Here is a 21628-nt window from a genome sequence, read left to right on the forward strand (position 1 = left end):
CAAGGACTCAGATCTAAACTAGTAAACTGATACATCTGTTCTTTTTTTTTCTTTTCCCGTTTCCAACCTTTTTTATATGCCAGGGACCCGTGCAATCCATTTATATTTATATTCATATTGTGCAATACGATTTTTTTGTGATCTGGACTGTGAGTAACTTCTCACTGTACTGGTTGTATTGTCTGTATTGTATTAGTATTATTGTATCATTCGTGACACTGTGGCTGTGTTAAGCTGCTGTTGCACTGCAATTTCCCTCAGGGGATCAAGAAAGTATCTATCCATCTCCCAGCGTGCAGACAACCCTGTCAGTGTTTGTTTTGCAGGGCCAGGACAAAGCTACTAGGGGGAGCTGTGCTCTTAAAGTGGTCCTGTCATCAATTGCAGAGACAGTCTATGTCCAGTATTTTTGCTGGCTCTTTATTAAGGATCTGCTGAACAGCTCTGCCACACAGCATTGGTTTTGAAGAGGGGAATTTATTGCATTCGGTTTTAAACATTAAAAACAAAAAAGGCAAATAAGCACAACGATGCTGTACAGTATGAGGAGCCAAAAGCTCACAACAGCATTCCCAAGGGGCGCCACAGCCCGGAGCTCCTCCTGGGAATCGAAGGGATTTGAAAGTGAAGCAGAGACAGGCTGCTGGCAGCTCTCGTCGAGCCCCAGCGTCAGGAAGCCAGGAAGGAATGGATGACGTTCCGGTCATTTTCCGAGCTGGGAAGTCTCGGCAGGCTTCAGTTGCAGCTGAGAAACAAGCCGTATTGTACGTCGCGATATGGACAAGCGGCACATCGGAGCACAGGCATCGCGACCACCCAGGTTGGAAAACGTTCGGTTTCTGTGGCGCAATATTAATAATAATAATAATTGCTTACACTTATATAGCGCCTTTCTGGACCCTCCACTCAAAGCGCTTTACAGGTCATGGGGATCCCTCTCCACCCCCAGCAGTGTGTACCCCCACCTGGATGAGGCGCCAGTCCGCTCCCCACACCCCAGCTCTCAGTGGGGAGGAGAGCAGAGTGATGGAGCCAGTTCAGAGAGGGGGGTTATTAGGAGGCCATGATGGGTAAAGGCCAGGGGGGAAATTTGGCCAGGACACCGGGGTAACACCCCTACTCTTCTCGAGAAACACCCTGGGGTTTTTAATGACCACGGAGAGTCAGGACCTCGGTTTGACGTCTCATCCGAAGGACGGCGCCTGTTTACAGTCTAGTGTCCCCCGTCACTATACTGGGGCATCAGGACCCACACAGACCGCAGGGTGAGCGCCCCCTGCTGGCCCCACTGACACCTCTTCCAGCAGCAGCCTCAGCTTTCCCAGGAGTCTCCCCTCCAGGTACTGGCCAGGCTCCCACCTGCTGAGCTCCAGTGGGGCTGCCAGGGGTGAGCTGCAGGGCGATATGGCTGCTGGCGTTGACTGGTCTTCAAGGGGTATCACTCGGTTATTCGCCCCAGGCCCCGCACGCTGGCCGAGCCGTTTCGGCCGGGTGAGAGGGGCTCAGAGTTTTACACGGGGGGGGGGGGGGGTTTCAATAGGATCAGGGCCATGAGAGGCTCAGAGGGCTTTTCGGCTCGAGGTCTCCTGGATGCTTCCAAAGGGTTGTGGGGGAGGCTAGAGGTCAGTAGCCCCCACTCCATCCATCTCCCGCCCCCTTCAAGGGAGGGAAATAGCGGCTTCCGCCTTGGCGCAGAGCTCGTAGCCTTCGTCGTCCTTCTGGGCCAGAGCCTGGGGAGTGGGCATGTAGAGGTTGCCCCCTCCTCCCCCTCCTCCTCCTCCTCCATCGGACTCGGGGCCTGCACCGTCCCGGTCGGCCTCCACCCCGGCCCCCCACCCCGCCGCCGCCGCCGCCGCCTCCAGCCCCTGGTTGATGTAGTGGGCCTCCTCCTTGGCCGGCAGGGGGGGCAGGGCAGACAGCAGCCCGCGGAGACGCCCCCCCAGCTCGGCGAACCCGGGCCTCTGCGCCGGGTCTCTGTGCCAGCAGCTGAGCATCACCTCGTACCTGGAACGGGGGGGGGAGAGGGACACTGTCAGACGGCTGGCCCCCTCTTGCTGAGACACCGGGGGGAGACGGCACCTCGCCCCCTTCCCTGTCCCAAATACCCCCCCACCGGATCCCATTCCCATCGGGAAACACTGGATCCCAGCGGGAAGAGCAGCTCAATGCCAGCTTCATAACCCCTCACCGCAGCCTCAGCATCAGAGATGATGATGAGGATAATAATAATACTAATCTTCACACTTCTATAGCGCCTTTCTGGACCCTCCGCTCAGAGCTCTGTCCAGGTCATGGGGATCCCCTCCACCACCACCAGTGTGTACCCCCACCTGGGTGAGGCGCCAGTCCGCTCCCCACACCCCAGCTCTCAGTGGGGAGGAGAGCAGAGTGATGGAGCCAGTTCAGAGAGGGGGGTTATTAGGAGGCCATGATGGGTAAAGGCCAGGGGGGAAATTTGGCCATGACACCGGGGTAACACCCCTACTCTTCTCGAGAGACACCCTGGGGTTTTTAATGACCACAGAGAGTCAGGACCTCGGTTTGACGTCTCATCCGAAGGACGGCGCCTGTTTACAGTCTAGTGTCCCCCGTCACTATACTGGGGCATCAGGACCCACACAGACTGCAGGGTGAGCGCCCCCTACTGGCCCCACTAACACCCTGGGATTTTTAATGACCACAGAGAGTCAGGACCTCAGTTTTACGTCTCATCCGAAGGACGGCGCCTGTTTACAGTCTAGTGTCCCCCGTCACTATACTGGGGCATTAGGACCCACACAGACCGCAGGGTGAGCGACCCCTGCTGGCCCCACTAACACCTCTTCCAGCAGCAGCCTCAGCTTTCCCAGGAGTCTCTCCCTCAAGGTACTGGCCAGGCTGTCTGCATCATATCCACAGTGTGAGAGAGAGAGAGGGAGGGTATTATTGATCAGATGCGCAGAGTGTGTGCCCAGAGATGGGGTGTTACCGATCAGATTATTGATACTCACAGCTTGTGGTCGCAATCCGCCGGCTCTTTCAGTCTGATCCCGGACTCCAGGAGGTCTGGGATCTCATGATTATGGACCCCGGGATATGGGGTTCGCCCTCGTGACACGATCTCCCACATGGTCACCCCAAAGGACCACTACAACACAGAAGTGGGTTCGGGCCCGGTTTCTTTTCCCAGTCAACTAAGAATTCCCGTTGGAGACGATCCCCGCAGCGCAGGGTGGCTGAGAAGTTAACATTTAGGACTAAATGCTACTAGCTGTAGTTCTACCCAGCAGTCTTGGTCACACTGCTGTGCATTCATCTTTTTAAGACGCCTGATTGTTACAATAATCCGTGTATATGCTCTTAAAAACACTGCCGGAAGCCGATTCTAGTCAGTAATAATAATAATAATAATTGCTTACACTTATATAGCGCTTTTCTGGACACTCCACTCAAAGCGCTTTACAAGTAATGGGGACTCCCTTCCACCACCACCAGTGTGCAGCCCCACCTGGATGATGCGACGGCAGCCATAGTGCGCCAGAACGCTCCCCACACATCAGCTCTCAGTGGGGAGGAGAGCAGAGTAATGAAGCCAATTCATAGATGGGGATTATTAGGAGGCCATGATTGGTAAGGGCCAATGGGGAAATTTGGCCAGGACACCGGGGTAACACCCCTACTCTTCTCGAGGAACACCCTGGGATTTTTAATGACCACAGAGAGTCAGGACCTCGGTTTTACGTCTCATCCGAAGGACGGTGCCTGTTTTACAGTCTAGTGTCCCCCCGTCACTATACTGGGGCATTAGGACCCACACAGACCGCAGGGTGAGCGCCCCCTGCTGGCCCCACTAACACCTCTTCCAGCAGCAGCCTCAGCTTTCCCAGGAGTCTCCCCTCCAGGTACTGACCAGGCTCACACTGCTGAGTCTCCAGTGGGGCTGCCAGTGGTGAGTTGCAGGGTGATATGGCTGCTGGCTATATCTCAGTAGTAGAGCCAGACCCGGGCAGATCCACAGGAAGCACTAGGGAGGTGTTCATCTGATCTTTTTGTGTGGGCCCGAGCTGCTTGTGGGGGGAGACAGTGACACCCCACTCACAAGTATCCCCCCCGGGGAAAATACCTCTCAGGATGTTGTGGGGTACCCATTTAGAGTTAACCCACGTTTCTGGGAGGCCTTGAGGACACTGGAGAGCCTAGCTCCGCCCAGACAGGTGTCAAAGTCGAGGGCTCGAACCCTGAGCGTCCCCCGTCCTGCCCCCCTGGTCTACAGACGCCCCCCCCCGGGGTGCGACACCCACCACGTCGCTCTTGGTGGTGTACATGGACTCCACCAGGCTCTCGACCGCCATCCACTTCACCGGCATGCGGATGGCCACCTTCTGGCGGTAGTAGTTGGAGCTGTAGACTTTCTTGGACAGGCCGAAGTCCGCCACGCACACGCGCAGGTCATCGCCGAGCCTGCTCCGGGGAGAGGAGACGGGATACGATCACGTCTGTCGGCTCTCACCCCTGGTCCACACTGCCTCCCTCTCTCCCAGTGCCTCAGCTCTCACCCCTAGCCCACACTGCCTCCCTCTCTCTCTCTCCCAGTGCCTCAGCTCTCACCACTAGCCCACACTGCCTCCCTCCCTCTCTCTCCCAGTGTCTCAGCTCTCACCACTAGCCCACACTGCCTCCCTCTCTCTCTCTCTCCCAGTGCCTCAGCTCTCACCACTAGCCCACACTGCCTCCCTCTCTCTCTCCCAGTGCCTCAGCTCTCACCCCTAGCCCACACTGCCTCCCTCTCTCTCTCTCCCAGTGCCTCAGCTCTCACCACTAGCCCACACTGCCTCTCTCTCTCTCTCCCAGTGCCTCAGCTCTCACCACTAGCCCACACTGCCTCCCTCTCTCTCTCTCCCAGTGCCTCAGCTCTCACCACTAGCCCACACTGCCTCTCTCTCTCTCTCCCAGTGCCTCAGCTCTCACCCCTAGCCTACACTGCCTCCCTCTCTCTCTCTCCCAGTGCCTCAGCTCTCACCACTAGCCCACACTGCCTCTCTCTCTCTCTCCCAGTGCCTCAGCTCTCACCCCTAGCCCACACTGCCTCCCTCTCTCTCTCTCTCCCAGTGCCTCAGCTCTCACCACTAGCCCACACTGCCTCCCTCTCTCTCTCTCTCCCAGTGCCTCAGCTCTCACCACTAGCCCACACTGCCTCCCTCTCTCTCTCTCCCAGTGCCTCAGCTCTCACCACTAGCCCACACTGCCTCTCTCTCTCTCTCCCAGTGCCTCAGCTCTCACCCCTAGCCCACACTGCCTCCCTCTCTCTCTCTCTCCCAGTGCCTCAGCTCTCACCACTAGCCCACACTGCCTCCCTCTCTCTCTCTCCCAGTGCCTCAGCTCTCACCACTAGCCCACACTGCCTCCCTCTCTCTCCCAGTGCCTCAGCTCTCACCACTAGCCCACACTGCCTCCCTCTCTCTCTCTCCCAGTGCCTCAGCTTTCACCACTAGCCCACACTGCCTCCCTCTCTCTCTCCCAGTGCCTCAGCTCTCACCACTAGCCCACACTGCCCCCCTCTCTCTCTCCCAGTGCCTCAGCTCTCACCACTAGCCCACACTGCCTCCCTCTCTCTCTCTCTCCCAGTGCCTCAGCTCTCACCACTAGCCCACACTGCCTCCCTCTCTCTCTCCCAGTGCCTCAGCTCTCACCACTAGCCCACACTGCCTCCCTCTCTCTCCCAGTGCCTCAGCTCTCACCACTAGCCCACACTGCCTCCCTCTCTCTCTCTCCCAGTGCCTCAGCTCTCACCACTAGCCCACACTGCCTCCCTCTCTCTCTCTCTCCCAGTGCCTCAGCTCTCACCACTAGCCCACACTGCCCCCCTCTCTCTCTCCCAGTGCCTCAGCTCTCACCACTAGCCCACACTGCCTCCCTCTCTCTCTCTCCCAGTGCCTCAGCTCTCACCACTAGTCCACACTGCCTCCCTCCCTCTCTCCCAGTGCCTCAGCTCTCACCACTAGCCCACACTGCCTCCCTCTCTCTCTCTCTCCCAGTGCCTCAGCTCTCACCACTAGCCCACACTGCCTCCTTCTCTCTCTCTCTCCCAGTGCCTCAGCTCTCACCACTAGCCCACACTGCCTCCCTCCCTCTCTCTCCCAGTGTCTCAGCTCTCACCACTAGCCCACACTGCCTCCCTCTCTCTCTCTCCCAGTGCCTCAGCTCTCACCCCTAGCCCACACTGCCTCCCTCTCTCTCTCCCAGTGCCTCAGCTCTCACCAATAGCCCACACTGCCCCCCTCTCTCTCTCCCAGTGCCTCAGCTCTCACCACTAGCCCACACTGCCTCCCTCTCTCTCTCTCCCAGTGCCTCAGCTCTCACCACTAGCCCACACTGCCTCTCTCTCTCCCAGTGCCTCAGCTCTCACCACTAGCCCACACTGCCTCCCTCTCTCTCTCTCCCAGTGCCTCAGCTCTCACCACTAGCCCACACTGCCTCCCTCCCTCTCAGATCAGTTCAGTTCAACTCAACCACCTTTATTAGCATGACCTATGAATTACAAGGCTGCCAAAGCACATGCAACCTACACAACAATTTTGCCGACATTTGCAGTACAGTCTCAGGGATCATTTTAGTTACTGGACGCACATGCAATTGCGGGCAGCCAGATCTCGGTGCAGGAAGCCCTTGGAGCTGAGATACTCCATACCGGAGGAGATATCAATCATGAAGCGCAGGAGACTCTGGTAGGGAACAAACTGGAAAAACAAGGTGGCATTAGGGGAGGGTGTGTTGCCCTGGTGCAGGTAGACCACTGTCTCTCAAGTTTGTATTTAGCATTTAACCCTGCTAAAGACTGTCCTGACTGGAGGATCTCATCCAGCTGTGTCTTGAGAGATGCCAGGGTATCAGCTTCACACACACGGCTGGGCAGCCTGTTCCCCCCTCCCACCACCCTTTGTGTAAACGGGTATTCCCTGCCCTGACTGGAGGATCTCATCCAGCTGTGTCTTGAGAGATGCCAGGGTATCAGCTTCAACCACACGGCTGGGCAGCTTGTTCCCCCCTCCCACCACCCTTTGTGGAAAGGGGTATTCCCTGCTCTGACTGGAGGATCTCATCCAGCTGTGTCTTGAGAGATGCCAGGGTATCAGCTTCAATCACACGGCTGGGCAGCTTGTTCCCCCCTCCCACCACCCTTTGTGTAAAGGGGTATTCCCTGCCCTGACTGGAGGATCTCATCCAGCTGTGTCTTGAAAGAAGAGCAGGGTATTGGCTTCAAAAACATGGCTGGGCAGCTTGTTCCCCACCTCCCAGAAATTCCCTCTATTCTTTCTAATATGTGTGTAAAGATGAGCATCCCGATTGTGGTTTTAAATGCATTTCCGAGTGCACAGTGAAGCAATAACCCTCTGGTTTGTGTCTCACCGTTTGTTCTGAAGACATCTGCTGGGTTTACTCTGTCGATGCCTTTGAGGATTTTGAACACTTGTATCAGTTTCCCTCATAGTCTCCTCTTTTATTATGACTTAAAGAGACTCAGTTCCTTCAGCCTGTCAGTGTGGGACACTTCCTTCAGACTAAAGAGACTCAGTTCCTCCAGCCTGTCAGTGTGGGACACTCCCTTCAGACTAAAGAGACTCAGTTCCCCCAGCCTGTCAGTGTGGGACACTCCCTTCAGACTAAAGAGACTCAGTTCCTCCAGCCCGTCAGTGTGGGACACTCCCTTCAGACTTAAGAGACTCAGTTCCTCCAGCCCGTCAGTGTGGGACACTCCCTTCAGACTTAAGAGACTCAGTTCCTCCAGCCCGTCAGTGTGGGACACTCCCTTCAGACTAAAGAGACTCAGTTCCCCCAGCCTGTCAGTGTGGGACACTCCCTTCAGACTAAAGAGACTCAGTTCCTCCAGCCTGTCAGTGTTCTCCTCCCAGTACTGACTCCAGAGCAGAACAGACATAATCTACACCTGATAATATCTACGGACTGTAATTAGGGCTCAACGTTTCCGAAAACAGAAATGATTTCACACAGAAACTGAGCATTTCTACTTTGAATACTTAGATTTAGACTCTCGTTAGGAATATCCTCCACCTACGAGCTCATCTGATCAGCCAATTAGTTTGTAGTGTTAATCAGCACAGGGCACAAATACATTCTCATGAGTATGAGAAACTGCAAGTTAGCACCTTAACAAAAAAGCACTTAAGACCCCTTTCATTTTTAATTTGTTATTATATCCTGCAGAGTTGTCTAGCAGCACTTTATCAGTAAGATCCGTTTATCAGAGAGTTAAACTCATGACATGTTGATTTCTTTCACCTGAGAGGCCAGGTGAATTAACCTCACTCTGTGCTGGGTCTGGGGCCTGTCTGGGTTAGCAGTCAGGCACCTCTGGAGACAGCCCCTCCTGGGGTCCTGTCTCGGGCGCACTCACCATGGGGATGTCTCCGTAGCGCGTGGCAATGAGGAATCGCCGCAGGTCGCCGTGCTTCATGAAGGGCAGGATGACCAGTGGAACTGGGGTAGGGCTCTCGCTGCTGGACTGCAGAGCGACCCCTAGTGGTCAAAACGCCACACTGCAGGTTGACTGTACAGTATCACCCCTGAGCCCCTATCCTCACTCATTTACCTCTAACGTTCATAATTAGGATCTCAGTTTAAAAGCAAAACTGGAACTTCTGGGCCTCTGATAAAAGATCTATAATTAAGACTCCCAGCGATACTTCTAGAACTCTACTATGGGAAACAGTGGTGCTGTATGTAATAATGCCACAGTATTATTGACCGGATTATGGAAGGACAGGTCGATGGACTAGTTGGGAACTGTCTGTAAGGCACAGGGATCACTGTAAGGCCATGTGATCGCTGCTCATCCTGTTATGAGAGGTATCAGACTGGGCTGATCACCCACCCCCTGCTCCTAATCCCAGTGACCCACCCACTCACCCCCTCTCATTCCCACTCACCCACTCACCCCCTCTCATTCCCACTCACCCACTCACCCACTCCCAATCCCACTGACCCCCCCCAACTCCCAATCCCACTGACCCCCCTGCTCCCAATCCCACAGACCCCCCTGCTCCCAAACCCACAGACCTCCCCTGCTCCCAATCCCACTAACCCCCCTGCTCCCAATCCCACTGACCCTCCCCCACTCCCAATCCCACTGACCCCCCCTCTCCCGATCCCACTGACCCCCCCGCTCCCAATCCCAGCAGGCAGGCGGGCAGGCCGGCGAGCGAGAGAGAGGTCAGGCCGAAGAGATCCCCGGCCGGCTCCTCACCCAGCAGCCTGGCCACGTTCTCGTGGTCGAAGTCCAGCATGATCTCCGCCTCCCTCAGGAACACCTCCAGGTCCTCCTGGCCGTACATCCCCACTGCAAAACAGAGGCGGGGCTGAGCTCCCGAGCAAGAGGCGTCAAGTGCACCTCGGCCGTGACCTCCGCGACCCCCCCTTCTGGGGTCACGGGGTCACCCCTCCGGGAGAACGACAACCAACGCCCGGCTGGGGCTGGCGCCGACCGGATCGGACAAGCGGGACATGCTTTGGAGTCCCCCCCCGCTGGGTCAGGGTTAGGGGTCAGGGGTCAGGGGTTATGCAAAGGTCAGGGTCTCCCCCCAAAAAAAAGAAAGATCAGGAGAGAAATGCATGTGTTTCTCCCCCGACACCCACCTTTCATCGTCTTCACGGCCACGATGAGGTCAGGCCCCTCCCTGGGACTGAAGACCCCCTTGTAGACGGTGCCGAACTCCCCTGCACATGGGACACGCGCAGACCTGTTAGCAGCCGAGCGCGGAGCCCAACACCCCCCGCCACGCCTGGTCCGGCCCGGGAGGCGGAGTTACTCAGCTCTGCTACCGCCCGCCTTGCTCTCATTGGCCGGTCGCTCCCGTCAGCTGACTGGGAGGAGCCTCCAGCCGCCTATATGAGCCAGCGAAGGGCGGCTGGCCTTTCAGAGCCACACTGACCTGCACCGAGGTCCTTCCCGAGGGTCAGCCGGGAGCAGTCCACGAGCACGTCCTTCAGACTGGCGGCCAGCCTCTGGCTCAGACCCACGCGCGGCGGCGGCGCTGCTCAGGGGAGGGAGGGAGAGAGAGAGGCGGGAGGTGTCACAAGCAGCGCCTCCGGGATCAATGGGAGCTGTGAACCCCTCTTTTTAGTGCGATTGTGTGAAACTGTGGCTGCACGCAGAGCCGGTGGAGTCCGTGCCCTTCCTGCAGTGATTTGTGCTTGAATAAAAAAAAATGCGTTGTGATTTTTGTGACCAGTTCGACTCACGGTTGACCTCCTGCTGGGGGGCTGGCCTGACCTCCTCCTGCCTGCGGTACGTCACGGCCGATTGGATGGGCAGCAGCTCCACCGCCTGCTCCTGACTGGACAGAAGAAACAGCAGTTATGACCTCAGAGGGGGGCGTGGCCATATCCCTTGCTTGTGATTGGAGCACTGGATGGCCCCGCCCAGACGACGTCACTGTTGAAAACGGGGGGGGGGGGGGCGGGGGCGTGTCACGCTGGTTTGAGACACGCCCTACATCTCAAACTTCCCCTGATTTCGATCCACAAATCAGGTGAGGAACAAATCAAGAAGAGTCATAAATATTATTGAGGACACCACGGTTAAGACACCACACTGGAAAAAATAAAAAAGGATCTAGAATCATAACTAGAGCTGATTTCCAACACAGCAGTAGTTTAACAGGCGAGGACTGCAATAAACTGGAAAACGTCACTGTGGAAAATGTCATCAACACGTGCTGCTTGAAAGATGGCTACTTAAATGCTTTATCCATTGAACATTTTTGGTGATACATCTGTATATATACACCCAACATGTACTTTTATCCTTGGGTGTTTCTGTGTTTTTTCATTTGGTACGGGTAACTGGTCATTCCATAGCGTCACAATCAGGATTAAATGAAGACACGATGTACTGTGAGGCAGTGTTTCGTACTGCTGCCTCACACGGGTGCTGTCTGGGTGGAGTTTGCATGTTCTCCCCATGTTCGCGTGGGTCTCCTCCAGGTGCTCCAGGTTTCCTCCCACGCTCCAGAGACATGCTGGTGGCTTCTGGGAAGACTGGCCCAGGTGTGAGTGTGTGTATGTGTGTGTCTGCCCTGTGATGGACTGGCGTCCCATCCAGGGGGTACCCCGCCTTGTGCCTGAGACCCTGTTTTGGATACAGCTGTTAGAAAATGACTGTGGCTGTTCCGCTGTGTCAGACCCACCCACCAAAGGCGCACACTTACTCCAGCTTGTGGTATTTCTTACGCAGAGCGAAACACACACTGGTGAGGACGAGCACCGTCAGGATGCTGGCCAGGCCGGTGACGATGAGCAGGAACAGGGGGCTGTTCTGCTTCTGAGGCTCCGGGATGGGGGAGGTGGAGGGTTTAGACTTGCGTTCCCCTGTGCGGAGACACAGACACGTCACGGCCTCTTCTCCCTTCTGTACGCAGAGGATGGCGGGGGCGGGGAACAAGTTGTAGGAGCCCCTGCCCTGGCTTCTTTCAGGGAACGGCAGGACGAGATCCGCCAATCAGGGCAGGAGGCCTTTCTTTACACGGAGGGTGGCAGGAGTGTGGAGCAAGCTCCCCAGCCATGTTGTCAAAACCAATATCCTCGGTTCTTTCAAGAAACCAAGTCAATTAAGCAATTTACAGATTGCGAGGGACCGAAATCTGAGTCACCTCCAGGCTCTGTGGTTAACCGTTTGTTTGATTAATCAATATTGTGCAGGTACAGTCCATTTTTAGAAACAGGGGGCCTGTAAGACTGACTGGACTGGGGCTCCCCAGGAGCAGGGCTGCAGACCTCTGATTCAGGGTGACCTGTAAGAGTAACTGGACTGGGTCTCCCCAGGACTAGAGCTGCAGACCCCTGATTCAGGGTTACCTATTAGACTGACTGGACTGGGGCTCCCCAGGAGCAGGGCTGGGGGACCCCTGATTCAGGGTGACCTATAAGAGTAACTGGACTGGGGCTCCCCAAGACCAGGAGACCCCTGATTCAGGGTGACCTGTAAGAGTAACTGGACTGGGGCTCCCCAAGACCAGGAGACCCCTGATTCAGGGTGACCTGTAAGACTAACTAGACTGTGGACCCCCAGGACCAGGGCTGGTGACCTCTGACCTCAATGGTCAGAGAACAGGCAGTTTACCCCCCACAAGAGAAAAGGCAGGTGCCTCCCGGGGTGACACCCCTGTGTAATTAAAAAGCGATTAACAATAAGGGACAGAAACGCGCCCTCACATCTGTGGATGGCCACGGAGGCGGTGGAGGCCGGGGAGGGCAGGCCGCCGGACACGGCGTTCTCCGCCTGGACGGTGAACCGGTAGTCCACCCACGGGTGCAGGCCGGTGACGTTGACCAGGGGCACGGTCAGCCCCCCCGCGCCCGGCTCGAACCGGACAGCGTCCCCGCAGGCTCCGAATCCCCCGCCGGACCCCCCGTCGCGCCGCTGGCACCCCACCCCGTAGGTCAGGTCGGTCCGCCCCCCCAGGTCGGCGGGGGGGTCCCAGGAGAGCGCGAGGGAGGTGGGGCTCAGCCCGTGGGCGGTCAGGTTCCTGGGGGGCGACGGCGGTCCTGTCGAGAGAGGTGCGCCGTCGTTTTTTCGGGGGCCGCCGCCGCCAGCAGATCTGCTGAACGTGGGGTCCCCACCCCTGGTCGTGAAGGAACCCCAGCCCTGTACCCCCTCCAAATCGCCTCTTCCTACAGACGGGGAAACGCTTACAAGTTACAAGTTACAAGTGGGGGAGTGGTGGCTCTGTGGCTGAGGAGCTGTGCCTGTGGTTGGGAGGTTGCTGGTTCAAATCCCGCAGCTGGCAGAGGGATCCTACTCTGTTGGGGCCCCTGAGCGAGGCCCTTCACCCCCAGCTGCTCCAGGGGCGCTGTATAAATGCCCGACCCTGCACTCTGACCCCCAGCTTCTCTCTCCCTGTCTGTGTCTCCTGGAGAGCAAGCTGAGGTCTGCGAAAAGACACATCCCTCATGCAAGAAACTGTATAGGGCCGATAAAGTGATCTCTATCTCTAAGTTACGGAGCAGTTTTCTTTAAGAAGGCAGCTCCTGTCCTTCCAGGCGCAAGATCTCTGTGCCAGTAAGTTCCATCATTTAAGAAAGTGTCTGCAGCTGATCAGGAGCTCGTCGCGCTCATCTACACAAAGGGTGGTGGGAGCGTGGAACAAGCCGCCCAGGCTGGCGCGGAAGAGATGGGGAGGAGGTCTGATCCCGCACCCCAGTCCGGCTGGTAATTGGTTCATTGAGATGGTCAAGAGCTAAGCTTGGAAGGAAAACCTACTGGGACCGCGCTCTAGCTGAAGGAGATCTCCTAACTGAAGATGGATCAGATCTCTTTATCGGCCCTATCCAATTTCTTGCGTGAGGAATGTGTCTTTTATCGCAGACCCCAGCTTGCTCTCCATGAGACACACAGACAGGGAGAGAGAAGCTGGGGGGTCAGAGCACATTTATACAGCGCCCCTGGAGCAGCTGGGGGTGAAGGGCCTCGCTCAGGGGCCCCAACAGAGTAGGATTCCTCTGCCGGCTGTGGGATTCGAACCGGCAACCTCCCAGCCCCAGATCCTCCTTGAACTCATTATCAGCAGGGCAAGAGCTCCCCTCACCTCTTCGGTGGGAGTACATTTACAGAGGCCACCCCCCCAACCCACACTGTGGGATCGATCCCGGCGGGGATACGTACTTGTGCACCCCAGGCTCGGGGGGTCGCTGTCCAGCCGCCGGTACCCCTCCGCGCACCGGCACCCCTCGGCGCCCTCGCGGTCCGCCTGGCTATTGGGGGGGCAGGGGCGGCACCCCCCGCTGTCGTCGTTGGCCGGCTTGTGGTGCCCGATCCTGCAGGCTGCGAAGGGGAGAGGCAGAGTGTCACGTTTCCCACCGGGGACTTCTGGAAGGGATATCCCCCACCCCCTTCACCCCAACTGTCCATCCGTTTTCTAAAGTCTATCCCAGCAAGCAACAGGCTTGGCGTTTTTTTTTTTTTTTTTGGGAGGGGGGAGCCAGGCCCTTCACCCCCCAGCTGCTCCAGGGGCGCCGTATAAACGGCCGACCCTGCGCTCTGACCCCCAGCTTCTCTCTCCCTGTCTGTGTGTCTCCTGGAGAGCCAGCTGGGGTCTGCGAAAAGACACATCCCTCATAAGACATTGTATAGGGGCTGATAAAGTGATCTGATCTGATCTGTCTCTTCCCACACACCCTAATGGTGTCGCCATCACAGCTGGAACAATATCACAGTGTAAAGGAGGTCGTTCACCCTCTTCTAAGCCTATTCAAATTAGGGGGATAAACAAGGAACGTTCTATTAAAAATAGCAATTTGCGGAACATTTGGTTTTGTTAGGACACTCGGGCCCCTGATTCAGACTTCCTGTTTTCAGAAAACAAGCGTTGGGTGTGTGAAGCAGGACGGCTTTGCGGCCTGCTTCCCTTGCCCCCTCACCCTCGCAGGCGGGGCCCCGTTCTTCGTACCCGGGGCCGCAGACGCAGCGCCCCTGCAGGGGCCCCCACCTCCCGTCCTCCCGGCACTCCCGCCGGGGCGGGGCCGCCTCGAGGGCGTGAGCCACGCAGGCCCCCCGGGCCGGGCCGGACCCCCCCGCCGCCGCCCCGAACTCGGCCCGGTCCTGCGTGAAGCCTGGGCATTTCCTGAAGTACAGCCTGACCGAGCAGAGGAGGAGGCAGGGGCCGGAGTAGGAAAGGCCCAGGTGGAAGCCCTCCCGGGTCAGCGGGCCGAGGTCCGTCCCCGTGACGTAGTTGAGGGCCGCCACGATCCGGGACGGGCCCCAGTGAGGCTGGCTGAGCCTGGCGGCGGGGACCGCGAAGGGGCCGCGGGCCTGGCGGCGATCCGGGACGCCGCGGGAAGGCCCGTCGCCCTCCAGGACGTAGACCTCCAGCGGGCCGGAGTCGTTGTGGCCGTCCGCCTCCTGGGCGAAGACCAGGTCCAGGAGCAGGTGACGGGCCCCGTCCCGGGCCACCCAGCCGGTCCACAGGGACTTGGCGACGCCCGCGAGCTTTTTGGCGCAGGCTTGGTAAATAGGGAGGGAGGCGTTTCTGCCCGGGTGAAGGGGAGCCTCTCGCCACTGAAACGAGAGTCGACAGGGTTTTGCGCGCCGAGATGACGGCCTATCTGCCCACCCGGCTGTGGGGATTCGGAGGGGGTGCTTTCCCCCAGGCAGATATTATCCACCCACCCATCCACCCATCCATCCAATCATGTAGCAGCTTACACACTCACACACACACACACACACACTCACACCAGGGCCAACTTTCCCAGAAGCCAGCATGTCTTTGGACTGTGGGAGCGAACCACAAAAAACACACACAGGAAATCCATCCGAACACACGCAAACTCCACACAGACAGCACCCCGTGTCCTCAGCCCAATTGAACCCGGGACCCCAGCGCCGTGATGGCGCCGCCCGGCAGATGCCATCACCTCGTAGCAGAGTTCGGGAGAATACAGCTGCTGAACTTGGCACCCCTGGAGTATTTCCGAGCACCACGCAGATGCTGATGGTTTAGAACTGACTCCTGAAGCAGCTGATCAGCCTCAGCAACTCCGGAGCTGGCCGCCGCGGTCCAGCGGTCCAGCGGGTCAGGGGAAGAGCAGGACCGACGACCCTTCAAACCCTCGCTCTGGGAGAGCCACAACCCCCAGCAGGTCTTTAAGATGGAGACGCAGGGGAGAAGGAGCTCCGTTTCAGATTTCACTGGACCGACTTGACCTACTTCTGAATCCAGGTCCAGATAGTCCAATTATAATAATAATAATAATAATAATAATAATAATAATAATAATAATAATAGTAATTGCTTACACTTATAAAGCGCTTTTCTGGACACTCCACTCAAAGCGCTTTACAGGTAATGGGGATCCCCTCCACCACCCCCAGTGTGCGGCCCCACCTGGATGATGCGACGGCAGCCATAGTGCGCCAGAACGCTCACCATACATCAGCTCTCAGTGGGGAGGAGAGTAGAGTGATGGAGCCAGTTCAGAGAGGGGGGTTATTAGGAGGCCATGATGGGTAAAGGCCAGGGAGGAAATTTGGCCAGGACACCGGGGTAACACCCCTACTCTTCTCGAGAAACACCCTGGGGTTTTTAATGACCACAGAGAGTCAGGACCTCGGTTTTACGTCTCATCCGATCTCATCAGACTGCTGGTGGTCTCGGGAGCCCTTCAAACTGAGCTGGACCGTTACCCCCCCGAACGCAGACTTTGGGTCAGAACCAGAACTCACGGCTTTCTCTGGGTGCTGCTTCCACTGCAGGCTCGACAGCGTCGCGGTGTTCAGGAGGTCTTCTGCAAAGAAAGAGAGTTGATCCGTGTGCCGTCTTCAGCTGCCATCTCTCCAGGGGCCCCGGCCCCCATCTGTCTGGACAAAAGCTTTTGTCCCAAACCTAAATGCAGCTGTTTTTTTTTGGGGGGGTGGACCCATCCTACATAGTGATGTGCCTATCTAGGGGCTGTTCCTCATCGGCTGTGAAAGACGTAGGGACACAAGATGGGTCACAAAAAGGAGGAGAGAAGGCTATTCAGCCCATCCTACCCATCTGGGTGCTGGCAGCCGACCGGAACCCGCGGATCTCACTCTTTGAAGGATCCCAAACAATGAACTCCAACCGCGGGGCTGAGTAACTTGTTGCCCACCCCCACAACTCTTGGCGTAAAGACTGTCTATCCCCCAGTCGGAGATGCACTCCTACCCCCCACTTGTGCCCTGTGGTCCATACTTTCCCTGTTGATCCGGCCTGCGCCCTCTGGGGTGACGTCGGCCATGTAAGCTTCCTGGATTTGGGGGCTGCTGAGGCCACGTCCCCCCCCTCTCCTCTACTGAAAACAGGCTCAGAGGTTGAGCCTCTGAGAGGCTAAAGGTTCGAGGTCACCCCACCCATCTGTCAGGGGCGACTGCTGCTTCGCCCCCGTCAGGGTCACGTCAACCCCGGGGAACCTCTGCCGGGGCATGCTGGGAAGTGTCCAACTCGGAGGGACAAAATGAGCCCGGGACGTCAACGGATCGGAACCGCCCAGAAGGGACTGTCTCAGTCCCAGTTTCCAGCACCAGTCCCTGCTCGCACCCTGTTCCAATCCAGGGATATTTTTTTGTAGGAGCCACGACTTGCTCAATCTCTCTCCCGCGAGGGGATGAGCTCATGGGGAGTGACTCACCCTTCCGATGTACCAAACGGGTCATCAAGGAGATTGCGTTGGGTTCTTTTTTTTTTTAGAAATTATTTGAATTTCATGGAAAAGAACAAGGAGGAAGAAGCTGATGTGTGCAATTCTGAGATACTAAGTCAGAATTCTGAGATACTAAGTCGCAATTCTGAGTTACTAAGTCGGAATTCTGAGATACAAAGTCGCAATTCTGAGTAACTAAGTCGGAATTCTGAGATACAAAGTCGCAATTCTGAGTAACTAAGTCGGAATTCTGAGTAAGTCAGAATTCTGAGTTACTAAGTCGCAATTCTGAGATACTAATTCAGAATTCTGAGTTACTAAGTCGGAATTCTGAGATACTAAGTCAGAATTCTGAGATACTAAGTCAGAATTCTGAGATACAAAGTCGCAATTCTGAGTAACTAAGTCGGAATTCTGAGATACAAAGTCGCAATTCTGAGTAACTAAGTCGGAATTCTGAGTAAGTCAGAATTCTGAGTTACTAAGTCGCAATTCTGAGATACTAATTCAGAATTCTGAGTTACTAAGTCGGAATTCTGAGATACTAAGTCAGAATTCTGAGATACTAAGTCAGAATTCTGAGATACTAAGTCGGAATTCTGAGATACTAAGTCGCAATTCTGAGATACTAAGTCGGAATTCTGAGATACTAACTCGCAATTCTGAGTAAGTCGGAATTCTGAGTTACTAAGTCGCAATTCTGAGTTACTAAGTCAGAATTCTGAGTTACTAAGTCGGAATTCTGAGTAAGTCAGAATTCTGAGATACTAAGTCGCAATTCTGAGATACTAAGTCAGAATTCTGAGATACTAAGTCGCAATACTGAGATACTAAGTCGCAATTCTGAGATACTAAGTCGCAATTCTGAGATACTAAGTCAGAATTCTGAGATACTAAGTCGCAATTCTGAGATACCGTAGTGCGTTTTTCTTTACTCCCTGGGGGAAACGGGCTTCCATAGAGGAGAGAGGACGCGCCTTTCCCGAGCGACTGGCGGATATCTCGCTGCCCCCCCCCAGGACCACAACATTTTCACACCATTCGATCGGCGCGGACGTGTTTCTGTGCCGGCACACGGGAAAGCGTGCAAAAGTCCAAATTGGGCATCCCCCCCACAGCACAACTGTCCACTGTCTTAAAACTGTAGTCAACTATGATATAACCGATGTTCGGTGTAAACAGATGCCCTCTTCTGCCGTGAATCTGTGCAGGTTTACTGGCTGTTAAAAGGACATTTATTCCAATTCGCCATGAATGATTAAAAAAAAAAAACCGGACCACAGCGCCCGCCGAGACCCAGAGTCTAATTGAAAGACTCTTCCAAGTGGCCATGTCGGTTTTTCACTGCGTCTTTCTCCACCCCTGACATCTGAGAGAGTCGCCCTGTCCTGCCTGAACGACTTCTCTGAGGAAAAACGTTTAAAAAAGAAGCAAAACCGTTCACCCCTCCCAAAATCCTTCTCCGTTCAATTCTAAGCGTACCCGTTCGTCTGATTGAAAAATAAAGCTTTTGGTTCCCTCGAAGTCCGTGGTTAGTGGGGGTGTTTTTTTTTCTTTCATTTCGGGCGTATTCGCTTTTGTTGTGCGTCAATGAGGCGAGTATGAACGGTCGGGCTAAACTCCCGCTTCGGAACGGGCAGGCATCACCGCCTTGGCCGCTGGGTGCCCCCGGCGGCCTCGCCTCTGTCCCCGCGGCTGGGAAAACCACCTGTATCGGGGGGTCCCCCGTGAAGCAGGGCGCTTCGGGCAGCCCGCCTCGTCGTCGGCGTCGGCTCTTCCCGAGCCAGACCCGACCGGGACCGAGCGGCCCGAACAGGTTTCTCAACCCCGGCAATGCGTCGCTTCACTTCCTCGCCCCGCCGGTTTGAGGCTCTTCCCGAGCCGTTTCTCCACACCTGGAGACGGGAGGTCTGGAGAAGACGGGACTGAGCCGGGGGGGTCAATCTTGAATTGACCAGTAACGTCGCCGTTACTGTGGGCCTGCGCGGCCCCCGCTGTCCGGTGGCGGCAGGTGTGGACGCGTTAAAAAAAAAGTGCACGACCCTACAGGCGGGCCAAGGGAAAACATCCGTCGCTGATATTTCTTCAACAGGATCGCGCTGCCTCCTGTTTTACCGGGATAATAATAACAAGAGAGCAACAATAACAACGATAATTAGGATTTATATTGAGCTGTTCACTCCTGAATTCCTTTCCTAAATGAGGGATGGAGGGGGGGTTGTATCCCACATTGAAGCGCAGCCCCCACCTGGGAGACACACAGTGTTCATTCTGCACCAGCAGCCCCACCTGGGAGACGCACAGTGATCATTCTGCACCAGCAGCCCCACCTGGGAGACACAGTGTCCATTCTGCACCAGCAGCCCCCACCTGGGAGACACACAGTGTTCATTCTGCACCAGCAGCCCCCACCTGGGAGACGCACAGTGTTCATTCTGCACCAGCAGCCCCACCTGGGAGACGCACAGTGTTCATTCTGCACCAGCAGCCCCCACCTGGGAGACGCACAGTGATCATTCTGCACCAGCAGCCCCCACCTGGGAGACGCACAGTGGTCATTCTGCACCAGCAGCTCCACCTGGGAGACACACAGTGTCCATTCTGCACCAGCAGCTCCACCTGGGAGACACACAGTGTCCATTCTGCCCCAGCAGCCCCCACCTGGGAGACGCACAGTGTCCATTCTGCACCAGCAGCCCCACCTGGGAGACACACAGTGTCCATTCTGCACCACCTCTAACAGTGTCCTCCCCAGCCGGCTGAAGTCAAGTCACTGCTGTGCGCTGTCGGCTCCTCACATCTGGACGGCAGAGCCCCGGGGCTCCTCTGCCCCCCCCATCCGGTCTCAGCCCCCCAACACCCGCGCGCCGCGGTCTTACCTTCGAGCGGCGCGGGCTGCCCACCTGCGCCCGGCGGGAGCGCGAGGAGCTGCAGCAGCAGCAGCAGCGCGTGGCCCCGCAGCCTCACGAGCTTCATGGCGACCGGGTCCGGCCGTCCCAGTCCAGTCCAGTCCAGTCCTACCCAGTCCAGTCCAGCCCAGCCCAGCCCAGACTCCCGCCCGGCCGTCCCCTCCCGTGTGTTATCCAGACGTTTCCGTCCCCGAATCCTTCTCCTTCCTCGCTGGCTCGGGAACAATCATAAACCCGCGGCTTTCAGGAATTTAAGAGGAAAAACACACACACACACAGACAGACACGTCTCACAGCCGCGTATTTTTAGTTGTCGGGTTTCGTAACGTTTCCGAGGAATGTGTTCTCTCTGTTTTGTTTTGTTTGGTTTTTTTTTTTGGTGAAGAACGACGATGGCCGTTGCTTTTGCGCGGGTTGTTTTCGTGGCGTTGGCGACGCCCTCAGGGGTCAGTCCTGTTCGTGTTCCAAGACTCACAATAACAGCTGGGTTAACTACAGGGACGACGGCCACGACAAAAAAAAAATGACACCCAGCTTCTCTGTGAAGTGTTTTTTTTTTTGTACATTTTTCCGCAGTATTTCACATCAAAATCCGAACACAGGCGGGTCGGCTCTGCCGAGAAAGTAGAAGACTCTTCCAGTCCCTCAGTAAACCCTTCTAAACCCCCGTCTTAAAACTCCCCTGACTTTATTTTCGTTGAATTGATCACTTTCTTGGGGGCCCCCGTCACGGTTCATGACGTCACGCCCCCCCGAAAAGGCGCTCTATGAATCGAAGACGATTTCCGCGGCTGGTCTTTCGGGTTGTCGGCGGCGGAAGGGTCTTGTGCTGGTGGAGATGAGAACAGTTTAATCGCCGTTAATGGCAGAGCGCTTGCTGTATCGCTCACACCTGCTCATCACCTTTGAGATACGTCCTTACTGGGGATCCTTCAAGGAAACAGCCCGTTAAAAAAATAATTATTGGACAGATTATGTGCATATCGGGGTGACACAGTCGTTAGCGTTGCTGCCTCGCAGTTCTGGGGTCCTGAGTTCAATTGTGGACCTGGGGTGCTGTCTGTGTGGAGTCTGCATGTTCTCCTCTTGAGCAAGAGGGTTTCTTCTGGGTGCTCCGGTTTACTCCCACAGTCCAGTGGATCTTGCCAGATTGTAGTAACTGACCTTGTCCTCTCTGGACAGTCATATCTGTCCATGTCCAGTGTCTGTGTCATGATTGTGGTCATTGAGCCTGTCCTCTCTGGACAGTCAGGTCTGCCTGTGTCCAGTTTCTATGACCAGGCTGTGGTTACTGAGCCTGTCCTCTCTGGACAGTCAGGTCTGCCTGTGTCCAGTTTCTGTGGGCAGGCTGTGGTCAATGATCCTGTCCTCTCTGGACAGTCAGGTCTGCTTGTGTCCAGTTTTTATGGCCAGGCTGTGGTCACTGAGCCTGTCCAGTGTGTTGTGTGTGTGTCCCAGTGGGTGAGGCAGTGTTGTCCAGTGTGTGTGTCCCAGTGGGTAAGGCAGTGTTGTGTATGTGTGTCCTAGTGGGTGAGGCAGTTGTTGTCCTGTGTGTTGTGTGT

At 56.1% G+C, this 21628-nt stretch overlaps 2 protein-coding genes across 2 annotated transcripts in view; one reads left to right on the forward strand and one right to left on the reverse strand.

The window, feature by feature from the left end:
• The window catches only part of LOC148646713 (uncharacterized), a 263071-nt gene that overhangs the window by 103489 nt on the left and 137954 nt on the right, over window positions 1–21628 (forward strand). The gene's annotated exons all lie outside the window — the stretch shown is intronic.
• Window positions 400–21119, reverse strand: LOC148646718 (ephrin type-A receptor 8). Its single transcript, XM_088608650.1, has 15 exons — window positions 20037–21119; window positions 16217–16278; window positions 14413–15049; window positions 13658–13816; window positions 12208–12540; window positions 11205–11364; window positions 10237–10331; window positions 9927–10028; window positions 9631–9711; window positions 9242–9334; window positions 8393–8514; window positions 6607–6716; window positions 4281–4440; window positions 2991–3127; window positions 400–2004 (listed from the first exon to the last, which is right to left on the reverse strand). Exons 1-15 carry the CDS (start codon window positions 20131–20133, stop codon window positions 1659–1661), a joined length of 2694 nt encoding a protein of 897 aa, XP_088464776.1. The 5' UTR covers window positions 20134–21119; the 3' UTR covers window positions 400–1658.

The sequence above is a fragment of the Lepisosteus platostomus genome, chromosome 16 (assembly GCF_059453375.1).
Source record: "Lepisosteus platostomus isolate fLepPlt1 chromosome 16, fLepPlt1.hap1, whole genome shotgun sequence".
In the NCBI taxonomy this organism is placed as follows: Eukaryota; Metazoa; Chordata; class Actinopteri; order Semionotiformes; family Lepisosteidae; genus Lepisosteus; species Lepisosteus platostomus.

Bases quoted from the DNA above. Each gene is read 5' to 3' on its own strand.
- LOC148646718 (XM_088608650.1), bottom strand. From the start codon at position 20,133: ATGAAGCTCGTGAGGCTGCGGGGCCACGCGCTGCTGCTGCTGCTGCAG. The intron at 12,541-13,657 runs GTACGTATCCCC...CTCTCTCGACAG, and splicing joins CCCGAGCCTGGGGTGCACAA to GACCGCCGTCGCCCCCCAGG. The intron at 9,335-9,630 runs GTGGGTGTCGGG...TCTGTTTTGCAG, and splicing joins GGCCGTGAAGACGATGAAAG to TGGGGATGTACGGCCAGGAG.